The 21,900-nt window shown below is 42.0% G+C and overlaps 1 protein-coding gene across 1 annotated transcript; it reads right to left on the reverse strand.

Annotated features, from left to right (window-relative positions):
• Positions 1 to 250: 250 nt before the first annotated feature.
• Positions 251 to 21,457, reverse strand: LOC141176140 (uncharacterized). The gene is made up of 7 exons (XM_073660138.1): positions 21,404 to 21,457; positions 9,148 to 9,297; positions 8,914 to 9,018; positions 8,707 to 8,830; positions 8,526 to 8,623; positions 8,239 to 8,329; positions 251 to 5,864 (listed from the first exon to the last, which is right to left on the reverse strand). Exons 2-7 carry the CDS (start codon positions 9,253 to 9,255, stop codon positions 4,699 to 4,701), a joined length of 1,692 nt encoding a protein of 563 aa, XP_073516239.1. The 5' UTR covers positions 9,256 to 9,297; positions 21,404 to 21,457; the 3' UTR covers positions 251 to 4,698.
• Between the last annotated feature and the right edge of the window lie 443 nt (positions 21,458 to 21,900).

Here is a 21,900-nt window from a genome sequence, read left to right on the forward strand (position 1 = left end):
TCAACCCCGACTTTACAGGATTTCATCTCACAATTAAAAAATCTATTATATCTAGAAAGAATAGAAGCAGAAAAAAATAAGAAACTCACAAGCAAATACTTTGTTAAATGGAAAAACTTTTATTGGAAAACACTGTAATCAAGAAGAAATCACATATTGTAACGTCGTTTGTTAACTCTGTTTGGTGTCACACTGAGAGATTGAGAGGGTCCCTAAGAAAACTCCTACAAGACCCAACAGATGATTCTGCAAATATTGTATGATACATAAGAATCTATTGGGAAAAGTAATAGATATTAGAACATAATGAGAAACCAACTTGCATAAAGGTGTGAAATGATTAGACAAAGATTAATAATCAATAGCATGTAGATCAGGGAAAGGAAGGAGGATGAGAATAAGAACAAATTAGAAAGGAAGGATTGGTCTATGTCACAGCGTATGGATGAAAGCTCAAGAATCAACAGCTAGACCCATCTGGATTGATTGTTTCTTGTGTTTGTTTGGATGTGTTTTGAATTATCTTTACAAAAATACCAATAAAATATGTTTAAAAAATAATAATAATACTATGGGATGCCATGAAGGCCTATGTTAGAGGAACACTTATAAGAGATATTATTAGATGCAAAGCTAAAACTAAAGAATTCACACAAGATCTCCAAAATGGGGTACAACAGGCTGAGGTGCAATACACCCTAAACCCGTCAGATGGTAATGGCCGGGAGTTAGAGATAGCTCAGAGATTATTTCATGATCATCTTATCTCTAAGGCGGAAAACAAGCAGTTCTTTACAAAGCAAAAATATTTTGAACAGGGGGAAAGTGTGGGACATCTTCTCTCTACCGTAGATAAATCAAAGGAGGATCCATCTTATGTCACGGAAAATGGAGACACCACATCAGGAAACAATAATGTGCTAAATGCCTTTCATACTTACTATTCTAGTATTTATGAATCAAGATTTAGAGGAAATGAGGACGAACTTGGATTGTTTCTTGAGGATATAAAATTACCTAAGTTTAAAGAGGAAAGTAGCTCCTAGGAAACCCACTGACAATGTCTGAACTTGAGGACGCATTACAGTCCCTTGGTAATGAAAAGGCACCGGCTCTCATGGACTGCTATGTAAGAATATAAGGATCTCCTAATCCCTAAACTATTAGATACTTTTAATGAAGCATTAGAATCGGGTCACACACCAAAATCTACGAATGAGGCAATTGTAGTGGTCCTTTTGAAATCAGGGAAAGACCCGCTGTCATATCGTCCCTTTTTTCGGTAGACACTAAAATTATTGCAAAGGCCTGGAAAATAGATTATTTCACATTATTACAGAGATTATTCATCAGGATCAATCAGGCTTTATGCCAAACTGGTCCACAGCAATAAATTTACGAAGGCTTTTTTTGCATATTCATAAATCAGATGTAATAATAGGACATAAAGCTATTCTTTCTCTCTCTATGCGGCTAAATCATTCGATGGCGTAGAATGGAAATACCTGTAGAAGGTTCTGAAAAGGTTTGGGGTGGGTTCCAAATTCCTATCATACATACAGGTTTTGTACTCGGGACCTCAGACTAAAATAAGAACTAACGGTCTCTTATCTGCTTCAATCACGTTGGGGAGGGGCACACGGCAGAGATGCCCCTTGTCTCCCCTCCTTCCCGCGATGGCCATTGAACCTCTGGCCTGTATGTTGAGTGCTAGTCCGGATATTGTAGGCTTTAAAAATGGTAACTTAGATGAATGATTTTCACTCTATGCTGACGATTTACTGATATATATACAGTTGAAACCAGAAGTTTACATACACTATATAAAAAGACACATATGCATACTTTTCTCAATATCTGACATTAGTGATGAGCGAGCATGCTTGTTTAACCCTTTAAACAAGCACGCTCGGGTACTCGCAGAGTAGTTTCGGCATGCTCGGCATTTCAGTTGAAGCAACCGCATCTGCATGTGTCGCAGCTGTAACACAGCTGTGATATATGCAGGGATTTCCTGTTTGTTAGGCAATCCCTTCATGTTTCACAGCTGTATAACAGCAGCGGATGATGGCGTAAGCTGGTAAGATTGTGTCAATATCCACCATGAAACGAGTACTGCATCAACATGGGCTGAAAGGCCACTCTGCCAGGAAGAAGCCATTACTCCAAAAGAAACATAAAAAAGGAAGATTAATATTTGCAAATGCACACTGGAATACAGACCTTAATTTTTGGAGACATGTCCTGTGGTCTGATGAAACTAAAATTGAACTTTTTGGGCATAATGACCATTGTTGCGTTTGGAAGGAAAAGGAAGAAGCTTGGATGCCTAAGAACACTATCCCAACTGTGAAACACAGGGGTGGCAGCATCATGTTGTGGGGTTGTTTTGCTGCAGGAGGGACTGGTGCACTTCACAAAATAGATGGTAGCATGAGAAAAGAAGATTATGTGGCAATACTGAAGCAACATCTCAAGACATCAGTCAGGGAGTTAAAGCTTGGGCGGAAATGGGTCTTCCAAATGGACAATGACCGAAAGCATACTGCCAAAATGATAACAAAGTGGCTTAAGGATAGCAAAGTCAATGTTTTGGAGTGGCCGTCACAAAGCCCTGATCTCAATCCTATTGAAGATTTATGAGCAAAGCTGAAAAAGCAGGTGCGAGCAAAGGTGACCTATAAACCTAGATCAGTTACAGCAGTTTTGTCAGGAGTAATGGGCCCAAATTCCAACCAACTATTGTGAGAAGCTTGTGGAAGGATATCCCAAACTTTAGACCCAAGTCTTTCAGTTTAAGAGCAATGGCACCAAATCCTAATGAAATGTATGTAAACTTTTGACTTTGCAGTAAGTTATAAAAATTCCTTAAAACATTCTCTCTCTCTCTCTCATTCTGGCATTTGGCAAATATTATAAATTATGGTAATCATAATTAACCTGAATCGGGAAAGGTTTATTCTGATTTCATGTCAGATATTGAGAAAAACATCATATGTGTCTTTTTACATAGTGTATGGAAACTTCTGGTTTCTACTGTAGGTGATATCCAGAAGTCTATTGATCCTATTCTGAACATTATTGGAGAGATTGGTGAATGGTCAGGACTGTCCATTAATCGGGATAAGTCGGTTATTCTACCATTTGATGATGTCCCTGATTCCAGCATATTAGAACATACACGAATACAAACGGTTGAGAAATTCTAATACCGAGTATAAGTATAACAAAAAGATCTCCGGATTACATTGTACTGAATCTATATCTTCTTCTGGAAAATTTTAAAAAGAAAATCGATGCGTGGTGGAGATTACCATTATCAGCTGTAGGAAGAGGGAACTTATTAAAAATTATATTGATGCCCCAACTCTCATACATTCTGCATAATGCCCCTATTTGGATCCATAATTCCCATTTTCAGAAAATTCATAGCAAGTTTCATTCTCTTATATGGAAAAAGAAATCGTCTAGGATAAAATGTGAATAACTACAAAGTGACGAGGAATCTGGTGGATTGGCGATTCCTAATGCACTATATATTATATTGCAACATTTGGGTGAGTAGCAAAGTGCTGCAAACCCAAATAGTATTAAGGGGTTAATTACCTCAGGACACCGTGGAATATTCCTATTCATATAGTGGAACTGAATGACCTCGCACACAAGGAATCACTATACCCTACACTTGCTCTACTCTACAAGGTCTGGGATAGGGGTAAAGATATAATGGAAATAGGAGACTGCAATGAATCTACACCTATATGGTTTAATAATAAATATGCTGAGGTCTATAAATTAGAGGGATTCCGGAGTTGGGAGGATAAAGGAATATATACGATATAAAACATATTGTCTGAAGGGAAACTTAAGTCCGTTGATCAATTAAAGGGGAAATTTGGGTTGACAAATAAACAAATCTATAAATATCTACAGTTTCGGCATTCATTTAATGCACAATCAAGATGGACGCCCTTTAGGGTAGAAAATAATACTTTTGTCTATTATAAAGAGGGTATATAAAATAGATATTGAACCAGACTAAAAAAATGTCTATTAGGTATATTAGAGGATGATATGGAATTTGACCCAATTTCAATAGGGATTTCACATATTTTATTTCAAGCTGGGAAGCATAATTCATCCAAATGGATTAACCCCTTACCTCCAGAAATTAGTGAACTAAAAAATAGGATAAATAATATTATCAGATTAGAAAAAGGGGTATATAAAAAACAAAACTCAATGAATACATATGAGAAAATATGGGGTTTATGGTTGGATACACCTGGAATGCCAGCAAGGGGGTTATTGTTGGAGAGACAATGACTTATGGGGGAGGGGGGGGGTATTGGCGAGGTCTAATGTTTCATTGTAATGTGCATTGGAATTCCCTAACATGTGGTATGGGTAATATAGCACACCTATATGTGTATAGGATTATAATGTTTATTACAATATTATGGTTATATAATAGATTTCAAGAATGTGGAATGTTAATTGTAAGATATAGTAACTGCAAGTTATCAGATGGTAATGGACAAGCTGAAAGGATATATAGGAGAGATGCATATATGTGATTCCTATGGTATGTTATTTTATTATTGTGTGTACTGGTTTCTTGTTTTGTCAAAAAAAACTAAGGAAGAAAATCTCAATAAAAATATATTGGATTAAAAAAAAAGATTCGAAAAAAGGCTTCTACCCTGTGTGGGTTCTCTGGTGCCTAATCAAATTGGATGTCTGGTTAAAACATTTCCCACAATCTGAACATGAAAAAGGCTTCTCACCTGTGTGGGTTCTCTGGTGCTTAACCAAAGCTGATTTATAGTTAAAACATTTCCCACATTCTGAACATGAAAAGGGCTTCTCCCCTGTGTGGGTTCTCTGGTGCGTAACCAAAACTGATTTTTGGTTAAAACATTTCCCACATTCTGAACAGGAAAAGGGCTTCTCCCCTGTGTGAGTTCTCTTGTGACTATCAAGAATCATTTTACAATTAAAACATTTCCCACATTCTGAACAGGAAAAAGGCTTCTCACCTGTGTGGGTTCTCTGGTGCTTAATCAAACCTGATTTCTGGTTAAAACATTTCCCACATTCTGAACAGGAAAAGGGCTTCTCCCCTGTGTGAGTTCTCTTGTGACTATCAAGAATCATTTTACAATTAAAACATTTCCCACATTCTGAACAGGAAAAAGGCTTCTCACCTGTGTGGGTTCTCTGGTGCTTAATCAAACCTGATTTCTGGTTAAAACATTTTCCACATTCTGAACAGGAAAAGGGCTTCTCCCCTGTGTGGGTTCTTTGGTGGCTATCAAGATGGTCTTTCCGGTTAAAACATTTCCCACATTCTGAACAAGAAAAAGGCTTCTCCCCTGTGTGAGTTCTCTTGTGTCTATTAAGAAACTTTTTACGACTAAAACATTTCCCACATTCTGAACATGAAAAAGGCTTCTCCCCTGTGTGGGTTCTCTGGTGATCAACAAAAACTGACTTCTGGTTAAAATATTTTCCACATTTGGAACAAAAAAATCTATTGTTCGCTGTGTGTATTTTTTGATGTTTTAGAATAGACTTTTCGAGGGTAAAACTATTTCCATTTTCTGAACTTGAAAATGATTTCTTTGCTTTAGGAGCAGTTCGTATTTTAATGCTTATTTTATTTTGATTTTCCTTAGTAGTCGGTAATGAATCAGAAGACAGGACCTGTTTCATAGGATCAGATGATTGATGTTTGCTGTGAAGGGATGATGGTGTATCTGGAGTAATGGCATTCACTTCAATTGTATCCTGTGGGATCTCAAGATCATCAGATTTAAAAATTGAAGATGTCAGCTGTCCCTCTGATCTTCTGGTACAGTCATCTGCCAAGAAAAAAACCCAATTATTAATTTTGAATAAAATATCCTTGAAATTTATATTTTTGAACATTTCTACTTAAAATGTCTAAACAAACAGATCACTGGGCTACATGCTAATCCAGGGAAATGAAGAAATATATGCTCAAGTTTGAAAATCTATTTTATGAGACACAAATCTAAAAAATAGAGGATTAAAAATATTTTAAATATTCCTCTATTTTTTAGATTTGTGTCTAATAAAATAGATTTTTAAACTTGAGCATATATCTCTTCATTTCCCTGGATTAGCATGTAGCCCAGGGATCTGCTTGTTTAGATTGATTAAGAAGTGGTATGCAATCTTTATTTATTTTTCAGTGGGATTCTTGTGTTAATTGTGCTTAAAATGTCTGTAGAAATGGCAAGTTATTGACAGAATGACAGTTCACAGTCTAATAGAAAACCTCATAGGATGAACCAGTGGAGCGTGGTGTCCAACTGTTTGTTCATTCTGCCTCCAAAATATGGAATAAGAAGCCATCAAACCATGTTATGTAGGGAAAAATGATACAAATAAAAACTTCTACTCATCCCACAAAAAACAAGTCCCCACTCAGGCCCATCATCTGTCAGTGGAAAAACAGAGGTTTCCACATTATTAGTGGCTCAAAGGCTCTTGAGAATCAACATGGCTTCCATAAACCAATCCAGCAATATCTGCTTTTCCGAAGTCAAATCTCCCCCTCGCTTCTGAGCTTTGCAGTGCGCCCAAACCACATTTAGCATCTATGTATTTCACATTACTATAGTGAGAAGAACCCACTTAATTTAAGGTGTGTGTCTCCTGGAGCACAATCTGGGCACTATGTGTTGGATAATAAAATGGCCAATCTGTAATTTTTACTCTCCAACATCCAGGACTAATTTTCGGAAAGTGCCTATGTAGTCAAAATAGTCACTACTCCTATAGATTAATTCACTGAGAGTTGTAATTTCCAAAATGAAGTCACTTTATGGGGAATTCTACTGCCCTGGTTTTCTGACATTTTGTCATATTAGGGCTTCTGCAAATGGTGGGTCCCATCTCCTCTGGGATCTGATCCTGTGAATCGGCTTCTGTCACCAGGAGCCGCCTTATTCATCCTGCAGGCAGCGCTGGTAATGGGAGTAATTAAAGTATGGGGCTCGGGGGCTCTTGGCAATCTAAACTATAGTAAGGGACAATATTTTCTGTCAGATTAGTTTCAAGAAGAAATATTAGACATTCAAAGAGAACTTTTTATAATACTGCAGAGATGAGGCGTCTTAAATTTAGATCTCGGGCATTTGGAAGAGGTAATGGAGACCTTTTTGAAAGACTACCAGGGAGTTACAGAGTCACATAAATGAGGAAAGCCGATCCCACTACAATGAAACTATCATAGAGAATGAACCTGTAAAAAAAAAGAAACAATATAAAAACATGTAACATCCCCAACAACGTATGTATGAAGGGAGAAATCTAACACTAAACTGGACTTGCACTCATTTATGGTGGACCATTGGAGCTACTATGAATCCTGACCAGAAGAGTAGAGAAAGTATTAGTGCCCCCATTTCAGGAGAGATTGTGCAGTAATCTGAATTTCTTAGGATGAAAACATAATGGAATTTATGACGTGGAGTGAATCCATGAAACCAGGGCTGGAGCCAACACATCTCCTGCAGGCGGGAATAAATGTATATTACAGCCATCAGCCACGCACAGCTTAGAGATATATCATGGCTCAGGTGTAATGTTTTCTGTATAGTTTATCACAATCCTGTTTGAAGTTAGTTGGTTTTAAAATAAAATGAACAGTCAGGATAAAGGGAAACTCTGTTGTTATTGTACAGATATTCACACTTGGCCTCACTGCAAATTTAATGTCGATCATAAAAGTGAAGGTTGGCCAGAAAGACTGGACCTGGTCTTGTAGGGACCATATGAGCACATTCAGCAGCACAGAAGGAAGAGAAGGTGGATTCATCCAATAATATATCAGGGATCTAGGAAGTCAACAGCATCATTACCCTCCGCTTTCTCTTACAGGCCCATCAGAATTTTTCTTCAAGCGATTTTCTAACTTGTCAGCACATTCTACGCAAACTGTCATTTGGCTTTGTAGTTTACAGATCTGGGCAAGTAATGGTCAGCATCATCTAATCTCAGGGGGTAGGTGGATCCTCCAGGTTGTAAATTCTATAGAAAAGGGCTTTCATAATTTCCCAAAGTAATCTGAACATTTTCAGACGGAGGAGAATGTTGTGGTCTAGAGGCAAAATTGTGATACAGCTGGACTACACCACCTATAAAGCAGCCACAGCCGGTGACTGAGAAGAATATGTGACTTCTGTGCATTTAGTGGTTACTACTCACCTGGGTAGTCATATGTAGGAATCTCCTCTTTACACCGCTCATCACCCCTCACATATGTCTCTGTAATATTACTATGGGTCAGATCTTCACCCTGAAACAAATATTATAAAAGTCAAAGACAGATGGAGAAGTCACATCTATGATCAGCTCTAATCCGGTCATCTCCACAGTTCTCATTACACAAATATAAAACATAATAATGGTGGATAAAACAAGACTGAATACAAGACCTTCACAGCAGTCTACATATCATAGGGGAGATCTCATGACACCTTCTCTTCATCTACCTGATGATCCTGAGGAACATTGGGATCTTCTTGTTTACAGTCCTGTGGAAGAAGAGGACGGGGACATCTCTCTGGTGTTGTCCTCTTACTGGATAGATCTGGAAGAAACACATACAGGGACTGAATTCATTCTTTACATACAGATAATTATAGGCCGTGTGTATTTAGTCCTGTCTATTACCTGGTGATGTGAGGGGCTGGGGAACCTCCATCATGAAGTCCCTGTACAGATCTTTGTGTCCTTCTAAATACTCCCACTCCTCCATGGAGAAATAGACAGCAACATCCTGACACCTTATAGGAACCTGACACATACAATGATACCATCATCCCCTCGATCCCTTCATAGCGTTACTGTATAATGTCCCTGCATTCCCAGCAGTGTCACCTCTCCAGTCAGCAGCTCAATCATCTTGTAGGCGAGTTCTAGGATCTTCTGGTCATTGATGTCCTCATGTATCAGGGGGTGATGTGGAGGCCCCGTGATTAATCTCTGATTATGGAGAGACACATTAATAAATCTCCCTCCAGACATTTCCAGAGTCCTCACCTCTCCAGTTCTGTCCATCTGTTATTCCCATAGATAAGAATGATGTAATGTGACGTCATCAGAATCTCTCACCTCTCCAGTAAGCCGGAAGAGGATCTCTAGGGTGAGGTGTAATATCCTCTCCACCATCTTGTCTCTATCCATATCCATCTTTGATGAGTAAATCAGGAAAATGTTCATATATAGAAGATCTTCACTGAGAGGATCCGATATTGTAGAGACCTGAATGAGAAGAAGATAAGTTGATGGAACATCATAAAAATCCTGTGTAATAATATATCTATTGGAGATAATGAGAGGAAACATAAGGAGATTTATTATTTCACATCATTTAGTTTTTTACTTTACATCTAGTAATAAAACCTTTATATTTTAGGCCACAGACAACAAGCAGTTTCTTCCTCGGAGTCAGCAGCTGAAGGCTAAGTGCCCACGTTGCGGACCTGAAGCATATTTTTTACGCTTCTCCCTGGCGGGAAAATCGCATGCGGATTTTACATGCATTTTTCCCGCCAGGTAGAAGCGTTTGTGAGGCGTCTTTGCATGCATTTCCGCATGCGGGTTATCAAGCACTTCTCCAAGTGATTTTAGCATCACTTGGAAAAGTGCTTGACAACTTGTTCACACTATATAAATCCATGCAACCGGCATGGATTTATATAGTGTGACCAAGTAATAGTTAAAAAAAAAAGAATCAGAATGGTAAAAAATAAAAAAAATAAAGTTTATACTCACTTTCCGATGCATTCTCTGCCCCGTCCGGAGTCTTGAGCGGCTCATGCTGTTGTGTGCAGGACCTGCGGTGACGTCATTGAGTCATGTGATGGGTCACATGACTCAATGACGTGGCAGGTCCTTCACACAACAGCGCGACGGCGGGAAAACACCGGGAAGACATCAGAAGATAAGTATAAACTTTATTTTTTCTTTTTTTTACAGGTTCTTTGGTACCCAGGTCTGGATGAGAGTCTCCTCTCATCCAGACTTGGGTACCATCCGCACATTGATTCCGCTGCCCTTCCGCAAAATTAATGAACATGCTGCGGATTTTTGACCGCAGCATATACGCTGCGGAAAAAATCCGCAGCATGGGCATTGACATTGCGGAATGCCATTGGGGACCATGGGGTGCGGATATACATGCGTTTTACAAGCGGTTACGCTGCGGAAATTCCGCAGCATATACGCCTGTAATACGCAACGTGGGCACGCAGCCGAATACGTTTCTCATAGACTCATCTTCAATAAAGCTAATTCTCGTCGCATTTTCTGACACTGGAATGGAGAATAACCTCGGCATTCAATGGTTCAATTTTTTTAATGCAGTCCAAAAACAAAAGTTAGCGTTTAGGTCGATCTGACCTTCATCAGTAACTGTTGGAAATAGCACAAAGAACAAAACAATAAATAGAAGAATAATAATAAATAATAAAATTAAAAAAGCATATACAAATGGATCATTGCGCAATAACATGATAATATCTCTTGTTTAACCTGAACAATAAACATGCTGTCAAACAGTGCATAATATTTCATCAAACCCCATTAATACGGATACAACATCATAGTATAGAGCAAGTATATATAAAAATTGAAGCGAGCTGACACCTACTAGACTGCTGGATGGTATTCAAAGGTAGGAATTCAAAAGTGTGGAGATATGGTGACACTGGTTGCTTGGGTCTGCAGAAAAGAGCAGAAAGTGGCAGACTCACAGTTATCAGCTGAGAGGTACTGTGGAGGCAGAGATAGACAGAATAGAGCTGGATGTAGCATACCTGTGACCCCTAGTTCCTGGTTATAAGGTGGTACTGCACGTAGTGGCTTAGAGGAACGCGGTGTCCACCGCTAGTTCCTGGTACTGTGCGCATTTTCAGGGGTAGGATGGTTTCTAAAGGTGGGGGGCGGGAATAGTGAGGGCGGCTGACCAATCGCGGCCGACCAATCGCGGCCAATCCCGCAGTGCTGTGTAGTGTGAACTCCGGAAGTGCACGTGTGACGTCACCGGAAGTGACACGCTGCTCCCAGGAAGCTGTGCGTTCCACAGGCCGGTGTAAATGCGTTCCAGTGAGCTGGAATATTGAGTGCCAGGGAGAGAGAACGTGCGTTACACCAATATAGAGCCCCCAATGGGCATGAGCCAGAGCCTTTGTTGGAGTTGAGAAGGATCCAGGAGAGGGGACAAGAGTGTCCAGAGAGGAATAATCTGCAATAAAGAAGACAATATATGAGTAGGATATGGAGATCAAAACATGTATATTATTGACCTATTCAAATTGAAGACCACATTTAAAAACGTAAAATACATTTCAACATGGGGTCACAAGTTTCTCTATACCAATTGTTCATTGAGAACCAAACTCCAAACATAAAAAAACCTTATATAAAAAGCCAGTAGGTCACAGTCCCTATTAAGGTCTTTCGGCTCTAAGGACTGTAATTCATGAATCCAGAAGGCTTCTCTACGTTTGAGAAGGCTCACTTGGTCGCCCCCTCCGACGTGGTGTCAAAACTTGTTCCAATACCTGGTATTTGAATTGAGAAATACTATGTCCTGCCATGATAAAGTGTTGGGGAATGGGTAACATTAGGTTTTTGCACAGAATTGTGGACTTGTGCTTTGAATCCATTTTGGGATTCTGGAAGAACAGTTGTTTAGGACCTTGGTGCGCTGTGCCCAAATCGGCACATACCAGAGAGTCTCTAATATTGGTTGCTCTCTTAAAACACGGTAGTAAGGGGGTTGTTGGAACGCAAGGATCGTGGGATAGCTGGTTTGTAAGATGTTCCAGTTTTTCCTAATGGTTTTATGTAAGATGTAGGCGAAGGGGTGTAACGTGTGAACGAAGGGGATTCTGTCCTTAGTGTTTGGACGATCAGTTCTGGAATTCGACGCCTGGGGATGCAAGAAGCTAGGTGGATAGCCTCGTTCAATGAATTTGGTCGTCATTTCTTGTAACCTCTGATTGCGGATAGTGTGACTGGACACTATCTGTTTGACCCTCTGAAATTGTGATGTAGGTATAGATTTCTTCAACGACCTTGGATGATTGTTAGAAAAGTGTAATAGGCCATTGCGATCGGTGGGCTTGGAATAGAGGTCAGTTGTTAGGTGGCCCTGTGTATCCTTGATCCTTGGAAACTAACACTGCTTGAATCATATGTCATGGTGAAGCTCAAATCTGGCTATGCGGAGTTAAGTGTGGAGAAAAACCTCTAAGGATTCTAAGGGACCCTCTCATATGCAAAAGATGTCATCTATGAAACGTTCCCAGAGAATGGAATGTTCTTGAAAAAGTGGATTAGAGTAGACCACCTGATTCTCGAAAGATGACATGAAGCAATTTGCATATGGGGGGGCCACATTGGTACCCATCACGGTGCTTTTCACCGAAAAGCCTTAATAGGGACTATGACCTACTGCCCTTTCTATAAGGTTTTTTTATATTTGGAGTTTGGTTCTCATTGGACAATTGGTATAAAGAAACTTGTCACCCAGGGATCTTATGTGACCCTATGTTGAAATGTATTTTACGCTTGGAAATGTGGTCTTCAATTTGAATAGGTCAATAATATACATGTTTTGATCTCCATATCCTACTCATATATTGTCTCCTTTATTGAAGATTATTCCTCTCTGGCACATTCTTGTCCCCTCTCCTGGATCCATCACCACTCCATCAAAGGCTCTGGCTCATGCCCATGGGGTCTTATGCTCTATACTGGTGGAACGCACGTTCTCTCTCCCTCAAACTTCCGGCTCACTGAAACGCATTTACACTGGCCTGTTGAACGCACAGCTTCCTGGGAGCAGCGAGTCACTTCCGGTGACATCACACGTGCACTTCCGGAGTTCACACTACACAGCCCTGTGGGATTGGCGGCGATTGGTCAGCCGCCCTCACTATTCCCGCCCCCCGCCTTTAGATACCATCCTGCCCCTAACAACGCACACAGCACCACCAGGAACTAGCGGTGGACACCGCATTCCTCTAAGCCACTACGTGCAGCACCGCTTTACAGTGGGTATGGAAAGTATTCAGACCCCTTTAAATTTTTCACTCTTTGTTTCATTGCAGCCATTTGGTAAATTCTAAAAAGTTCATTTTTTTCTCATTAATGTACACTTTGCACCCCTTCTTGACTGAAAAAAAACAAATGTAGATTTTTTTTTAATTTATTAACAAAGAAAAACTGAAATATCACATGGTCATAAATATTCAGACCCTTTGCACAGACAATCATATTTAAGTCACATGCTGTCCATTTCCTTGTGATCCTCCTTGAGATGGTTCTACTCCTTCATTGGAGTCCAACTGTGTTTAATTGAACTGATAGGACTTGATTTGGAAAGGCACACACCTGTCTATATAAGACCTCACAGATCACAGTGCATGTCAGACCAAATGAGAATCATGAGCTCAAAAGGAACTGTCCAAGGAGCTCAGAGACAGAATTGTGGCAAGGCACAGATCCGGCCAAGGTTACAAAAGAATTTCTGCATTACTCAAGGTTTACAGTGGCCTCCATAATCATTAAATGGAAGAAGTTTGGGACCATCAGAAGTCTTCCTAGACCTGGCCGTTCAGCCAAACTGAGCAATCGCTGGAGAAGAGCCTTGGTGAGAGAGGTAAAGAATAACCCCAAAATCACTGTGGCTGAGCTCCAGAGATGCAGTAGGGAGATGGGAGAAATTTCCACAAAGTCAACTATCACTGCAGCTCTCCACCAGTCGGGCCTTTATGGCAGAGTGGCCCAACGGAAGCCTCTCCTCAGTGCAAGACATATGAAAGCCCGCATAGAGTTTGCTCTAAAACACATGAAGTTCTCCCAGACTATGAGAAATAAGATACTCTGGTCTGATGAGATGAAGATAGAACTTTCTGGTGATAATTCTAAGCGGTATGTGTGGAGAAAACTAGGCACTGCTCATCACCTGCCCAATACAATCCCAACAGTGAAACATGGTGGTGGCAGCATCATGCTATGGGGGTGTTTATCAGCTGCAGGGACAGGACGACTGGTTGCAATTGAAAGAAACATGAATGCGGCCAAGTACAGAGATATCCTGGATGAAAACCTCTTCCAGAGTGCTCTGCACCTCAGACTTGGCCGAAGGTTCACCTTCCAACAAGACAATGACCCTAAGCACACAGCTAAAATAACAAAGGAGTGGCTTCAGAACAACTCTATGACCATTCTTGACTGGCCCAGCCAGAGCCCTGACCTAAACCCAATTGAGCATCTCTGGAGAGACCTGAAAATGGCTGTCCACCCATGTTCACCATCCAACCTGACGGAACTGGAGAGGATCTGCAAGGAAGAATTGCAGAGGATCCCCAAATCCAGGTGTCAAAAACTTGTTGCATCAATCCCAAGAAGACTCATGGCTGTACTAGCTCAAAAGGGTGCTTCTACTCAATACTGAGCAAAGGGTCTGAATACTTATGACCATGTGATATTTCAGTTTTTCTTTAATAAATTTGCAAAGCGTTCTACATTTCTATTTTTTTCAGTCAAGAAGGGGTGCAGAGTGTACTTTAATGAGAAAAAAAAATTAACTTTTTAGAATTTATTAAATGGTTGCAATGAAACAAAGGGTGAGAAAAATTTAAAGGGGTCTGAATACTTTCCGTACTCACTGTATATAGAATGGAGTCTGTCTACAATAATGTACTGCGCTTGCGCTACTTCTCATGAGCTAGAGGTCCGATAATGTCCATCCCCTAGTGTGCATGTCCGGAAGTGACGCGCTTTACACTGAAAAGCCAGATAAACTGATTCCCACCGTGCCAGTAGTACCCGGGACTGCGTATGCCCGCAGTTGTGTTACACGCCGGAGCACATCTAGGATCATTCTGAGACTGCAAATGTCCATAAGTATGAGTTGCACGCTGAAGCACATAATGAATTTGGATTGCATTCCAATATAGAAAAGTCCTGTCTCTGAGATTAGCTTCATGGGAGATTATACACAAGTATTGCACATCCTCCCATCATGCAATAGTCATGTAGATCTACTTTGTCACTACAAAAAATATGGGATGATGGCCCACAGTATATTCCTAAATGGTCAAATTTGACCCCTATTGCATAATTAGAGATAAACAAGGATCACCACACTTGTTAGTTACTACACTGCATGCAGAATTATTAGGCAAGTTGTATTTTCGAGGATTATTTTTATTATTGATCAACAACTATGTTCTCAATCAACCCAAAAGACTTATAAATATCCAAGCTTAATATTTTTGGAAGTTGGAGTGGGTTTTTTTTTAGATTTGGCTATCTTAGGAGGATATTTGTTTGTGCAGTTAACTATTACTGTGCAGAATTATTAGGCAACTTAATAAAAACCAAATATAATCCCATCTCACTTGTTTATTTTCACCAGGGAAACCAATATCAGTGCACAAAATTTAGAAATAAACATTTCTGACATGCAAAAACAAAACCCCCAAAAATTAGTGATCAATATAGCCACCTTTCTTTATGATGACACTCAACAGCCTTCCATCCATAGATTCTGTCAGTTGCTTGATCTGTTTTCAATCAACATTGCGTGCAGCAGCCACCACAGCCTCCCAGACACTGTTCCGAGAGGTGTACTGTTTTCCCTCCCTGTAGATCTCACATTTTATGATGGACCACAGGTTCTCTATGGGGTTCAGATCAGGTGAACAAGGGGGCCATGTCATTATTTTTTCTTCTTTTAGACCTTTACTGGCCAGCCACGCTGTGGAGTAGTTGGATGCATGTGATGGAGCATTGTCCTGCATGAAAATCATGTTTTTCTTGAACGATACCGACTTCTTCCTGTACCACTGCTTGAAGAAGTTGTCTTCCAGAAACTGGCAGTAGGTCTGGGAGTTGAGCTTCACTCCATCCTCAACCTGAAAAAGTCCCACAAGTTCATCTTTGATGATACCAGCCCATACCATTACCCCACCTACACCTTGCTGGGGTCTGAGTCGGAGTGGAGCTCTCTGCCCTTTACTGATCCAGCCTCTGGCCCATCCATTTGGCCCATCAAGAGTCACTCTCATTTCATCAGTTCATAAAACCTTTGAAAAATCAGTCTTAAGATATTTCTTGGCCCATTCTTGATGTTTTATCTTATGTTTCTTGTTCAAAGGTGGTCGTTTTTCAGCCTTCCTTACCTTGGCCATGTCCCTTAGTATCGAATACCTTGAGCTTTTCGATACTCCAGTAACGTTGCAGCTCTGAAATATGGCAAAACTGGTGGCGAATGGCATCTTGGCAGCTTCACGCTTGATTTTCCTCAATTCATGGGCAGTTATTTTGCGCCTTTCTTGGCCAACACGCTTCTTGGGACCCTGTTGGCTATTTGCCATGAAACGCTTGATTGTTCGTTGATCACGCTTCAAAAGTTTGGAAATTTCAAGACTGCTGCATCCCTCTGCAAGACATCTCACAATTTTGGACTTTTCAGAGCCTGTCAAATCTCTCTTCTGACCCATTTTGCCAAAAGAAAGGAAGTTGCCTAATAATTAAGCACACCTTATATAGAGTGTTGATGTCATTAGTCTACACCCCTCCTCATTACAGAGATGCACATCACCAGATTTACTTAATTGGTAGTTGTCTCTCAAGCCTATGCAGCTTGGAGTAGGACAACATGTATAAAAAGTATCATGTGATCAAAATACTCATTTGCCTAATAATTCTGCACACAGTGTAAATAGTATATATGGGATATAACTGATAAGAAATAATTCTGATATAGAAGCTCAGATCTCTTCATGAAGTAAAACAATATGTGAACCCTATTTACAGGGAACAATGAATGAACAATGAGAGTAGCAATGAATAGAGTATAAAATCCAAAAATGTAACCCAAAATGGGGTTGTATTCACACAAAACAAGCATAGGAAATTTGCTCATTCAGTCCCTTGGGGTCTAGTGAATCCAATCTGGAAATCCATTCACTTTTCTTTTTGAGGATACATCTATTGTGATCACCTCCTCTCACATTGGGTTTAACCACCTCAATAATACAAAAGGAGATGTCTCCGGCTTCACCTCGATGTACACTGTTCATGTGCCTCGCTAATGGGGTGTCCCGACCATGGCATATATCGCCCAGATGCTACCCCACCTTACTCCTAGATTCCCTCTTGACCTTGCCTACATAATCTAGGGGCAGGTGCATGTGGCCATATATACAAGTCCCGAGGTTTTACAGTTGGAATAATCCCTCTGAACAATGGTTTTACCAGTGGAGGAACAAGATTTATATGTCTCATCCAATTACAGAAAAAACATTCTCCACATCTGAAGAAACCAAAGATTCTTCTATCTAGCCATGTCCCCTTGGTTTTTTATAGACACTATGCACTAAATGGTCCCTAATTGACTGACCAATTCTGAAAGTTATTGTGGGAGTAGATCCCACAGCACCCTCAGGTCCGGGTCGGCCACAAGTACATCCTAGTGTTTTCTGAGGATATTAAAGATACGGTTACTCAGTTCCTATTACCAGTGTTATCCCATCTTTTTCTTGGTCTCTTGGTTAGGTATGGAGGAATGTTTGTCTCTCCTGTTTTTCTGTAAACGATCGTGCGGAATCCAAAATGTACTGTGGGTACCTTTTTCCATGAATCTGGAGTTCATGTCTATTGTCTGTATATTAAAATCTGTGACATTAGAACAGTTCCTTCTCAACTGTAAAAATTGGCCATTGGGTATTGCCTTTTTCAGTGGCATGGGGTGGTGGCTATCCCATTTCAATAGTTTATTAGTGTTAGTAGGTTTATGGTAGTTAAGTGTCCCTAGGGTCCCATCCCGTTATTTCTAGATTAGTACATCCAAGAAAGGCAACTGGTAATAATTAAACTCAGATGTAAATCTAAGGCCATCGCTATTGATGTAGAGTTCCCTGAAAAATTAAAAAAAAATTGTTCACTCGTCCCCGACCAGATGATAAAAATGTGGTCAATATATCTATACTGTACCCAAATATATGGATGCCACCACTTATGATCATCCCTGAATATTGTGGTTTCCTCCCACCAGCCCAGGAAGAGGTTATCATACGAGGGGACACAGGGGCTCCACATCGCACTACCCCTGAGCTGGTGGAAGTATTTCCTGTCAAAAAGAAAGAAGTTATGAGTAAGGCTATGTGCCCACGATGCAGAAATGAAGCAGAAAATTTCTGCAGCATTTCTGCATCTCCCTGGCAGAAAAAACGCATGCAGATTGTGCATGCGTTTTTCCTGCAGAATACATGCGGATTCACATGCGTTAACGCATGTGTTTCCGCATGCGGACTGACAAGCACTTTCCAGGCGATAGCATCACTGGGAAAGTGCTTGACAACTAGGTCACACTGTATAAATCCATGCAAAAGGCATGGATTTATACAGTGTGACTGTAAAAATAAAACAAATAAAGCTATACTCACCCCCGATGCCCCGGCGTGTGCTGTCGCGCTCGTCCTGGCTTCTTCCAGCTTGCCGGCACATCGCGAGACAGCCTGCGGTCACATGACCGTGACGTCATCTCAGGTCCTGGAAGGAGAAGCGCTGCCGGCAAGCAGAGAGAAGCCGCCGGACACGTGAATATAAACTTTATTTTTTATTTTATTCTTTTTTTACAGGTACAATGGTACCCAGGTCTGGATGAGAGTCTTCTCTCCTCCAGACCTGGGTACCATCCGCACATAGAGACGCATAGAATTCGCTTGTAGAAATGTACAGACACGGATTCTATGCGTCTCAACGCAAGTCAATGGCGGCGCTTCCGCAAAATTAATGAACATGCTGCGGATTTATTTGCGCTGCAGAAACGCTGCGGAAAAATCAGCAGCATGTGCATTGACATTGCGGAATGCCACTGGGGACCATGGGGTGCGGATTACCAGGCTTCTTTGATGCGTTTCCGCTGCGGAAATTCCGCAGCATAAACGCATGAAAAACGCATCGTGTGCACGCAGCCTAAGAGTGAATTTTAGAAGATCCTCCATGAAGACATTAGGTCTGCTACACTCTATTGATCTTGATTTCAAGAAACGTCTTACTCCTCTGATACCATCCTCATGCGGTATATTACTGTACAAAGCCTCAATATCTAGTAAGGCCTGCACCCCTACATGCCTGTATACAAGCTCGAGGGTATACATGGAGGGGAGCAGGCAGAGGGAAAACCATTTTCCAGAGGAATCATTCCAAGTGCAGGACCTCAGGCGGTACTGAGGGAACATTACACTGTGTGGGGGCATCATGCATAAAGCATAAGGGACATAATGGGGGCATTACACTGTGTGGGGGCATCATACATACTGCATAAGGGGTATAATAGGGGCATTACACTGTGTTTGGGCATCATGCATACTGCATAAGGGACATAATGGGGGCATTACACTGTGTGGGGGCATCATACATACTGCATAAGGGGTATAATAGGGGCATTACACTGTGTTTGGGCATCATACATCCTGCATAAGGGGCATAATAGGGGCATTACACTGTGTGGGGGGCATCATACATCCTGCATAAGGGGCATAATGGGGGCATTACACTGTGTGGGGCATCATACATCCTGCATAAGGGGCATAATGGGGGCATTACACTGTGTGGGGGCATCACACATCCTGCATAAGGGGCATTACACTGTGGGGGCATCATGCATACTGCATAAGGGACATAATGGGGGCATTACACTGTGTGGGGGCATCATACATACTGCATAAGGGACATAATGGGGGCATTACACTGTGTGGGGCATCATACATCCTGCATAAGGGGCATTACACTGTGGGGGCATCATACATCCTGCATAAGGGGCATAATGGGGGCATTACACTGTGGGGGGCATCATACATCCTGCATAAGGGACATAATGGGGGCATTACACTGTGTGGGGGCATCATACATCCTGCATAAGGGGCATAATGGGGGCATTACACTGTGTGGGGGCATCATACATACTGCATAAGGGACATAATGGGGGCATTACACTGTGTGGGGGCATCATACATCCTGCATAAGGGGCATTACACTGTGTGGGGCATCATACATCCTGCATAAGGGGCATTACACTGTGGGGGCATCATACATCCTGCATAAGGGGCATAATGGGGGCATTACACTGTGGGGGGCATCATACATCCTGCATAAGGGGCATAATAGGGGCATTACACTGTGGGGGCATCATACATCCTGCATAAGGGGCATAATGGGGGCATTACACTGTGGGGGGCATCATACATCCTGCATAAGGGGCATAATGGGGGCATTACACTGTGGGGGCATCATACATCTTGCATAAGGGGCATAATGGGGGCATTACACTGTGTGGGGCAGCATACATCCTGCATAAGGGGCATTACACTGTGGGGGCATCATACATACTGCATAAGGGGCATAATGGGGGCATTACACTGTGTGGGGCATCAAACATACTGCATAAGGGGCATAATGGGGGCATTACACTGTGTGGGGCATCATACATCCTGTATAAGGGGCATAATGGGGGCATTACACTGTGGGGGCATCATACATCCTGTATAAGGGGCATAATGGGGGCATTACACTGTGGGGGGCATCATACATCCTGTATAAGGGGCATAATGGGGGCATTACACTGTGGGGGGCATCATACATACTGCATAAGGGGCATAATGGGGGCATTACACTGTGGGGGCATCATACATCCTGTATAAGGGGCATAATGGGGGCATTACACTGTGGGGGCATCATACATCCTGTATAAGGGGCATAATGGGGGCATTACACTGTGTGGGGGGCATCATACATCCGGCATAAGGGGCATAATGGGGGCATTACACTGTGTGGGGGCATCATACATCCTGTATAAGGGGCATAATGGGGGCATTACACTGTGTGGGCGCATCATACATCCTGTATAAGGGGCATAATGGGGGCATTACACTGTGTGGGGGCATCATACATACTGTATAAGGGGCATAATGCGGGCATTACACTGTGGGGGGGCATAATACATCCTGCATAAGGGGCATAATGGGGGCATTACACTGTGGGGGGCATCATACATCCTGTATAAGGGGCATAATGGGGGCATTACACTGTGTGGGGGCATCATACATCACGCATAAGGGGCATAATGGGGGCATTACACTGTGGGGCAGTAAAGGGGTCCTGTACTATGAGAACAATACGTTTCCTCCCTTCCTGTCTCCATAGTTGGGTCGTATGTATCTATTACAGGAAACAGAACAAAAACCTTATGATTCTTATAAAGGGGCAACACAAGACCCCAAAAGAGTCTCCGTGCTGAAGGGGTTAATGCCCCCTGCGCCCAGTAATGGGGGTCTCCACATACCTCCACCTGCAGAGCCGCCACCACATATATTGCTGCTCTGTGCGCACAGGAGCTGTGATGAGGTCACAGGAGGGGAGGAGTCAGGGGTCACATGATCAGGGGCCTCAGTGGATGCAGGACTCTGCTGTGCTGGTTGTCATGGTGCTGGATGAGCTGAAGTTTATGTGTGGGGTCAGGAGGGGTTTACAGTGTGGATGTAGCAGAGCCGCGTGTGTACGAGGTGTACGGAGCAGAGCCGCGTGTGTACGAGGTGTACGGAGCGGAGCCGCGTGTGTACGAGGTGTACGGAGCGGAGCCGCGTGTGTACGAGGTGTACGGAGCGGAGCCGCGTGTGTACGAGGTGTACGGAGCGGAGCCGCGTGTGTACGAGGTGTACGGAGCGGAGCCGCGTGTGTACGAGGTGTACGGAGCGGAGCCGCGTGTGTACGAGGTGTACGAAGCGGAGCCGCGTGTGTACGAGGTGTACGGAGCGGAGCCGCGTGTGTAGGAGGTGTACG

Source organism: Phyllobates terribilis, unplaced genomic scaffold (genome assembly GCF_046119375.1).
Source record: "Phyllobates terribilis strain yellow unplaced genomic scaffold, ASM4611937v1 Scaffold_17__1_contigs__length_24005725, whole genome shotgun sequence".
Lineage (NCBI taxonomy): Eukaryota > Metazoa > Chordata > Amphibia > Anura > Dendrobatidae > Phyllobates > Phyllobates terribilis.

Excerpts from the sequence above, each read along its gene's own strand:
- LOC141176140 (XM_073660138.1), bottom strand. The coding sequence starts at position 9,255 with ATGAACATTTTCCTGATTTACTCATCAAAGATGGATATGGATAGAGAC. Across the intron at positions 8,831-8,913 it reads TTGAGCTGCTGACTGGAGAG|GTTCCTATAAGGTGTCAGGA; the intron begins GTGACACTGCTG and ends TGTATGTGTCAG. Across the intron at positions 5,865-8,238 it reads TCCTACATATGACTACCCAG|ATGACTGTACCAGAAGATCA; the intron begins GTGAGTAGTAAC and ends TTTTCTTGGCAG.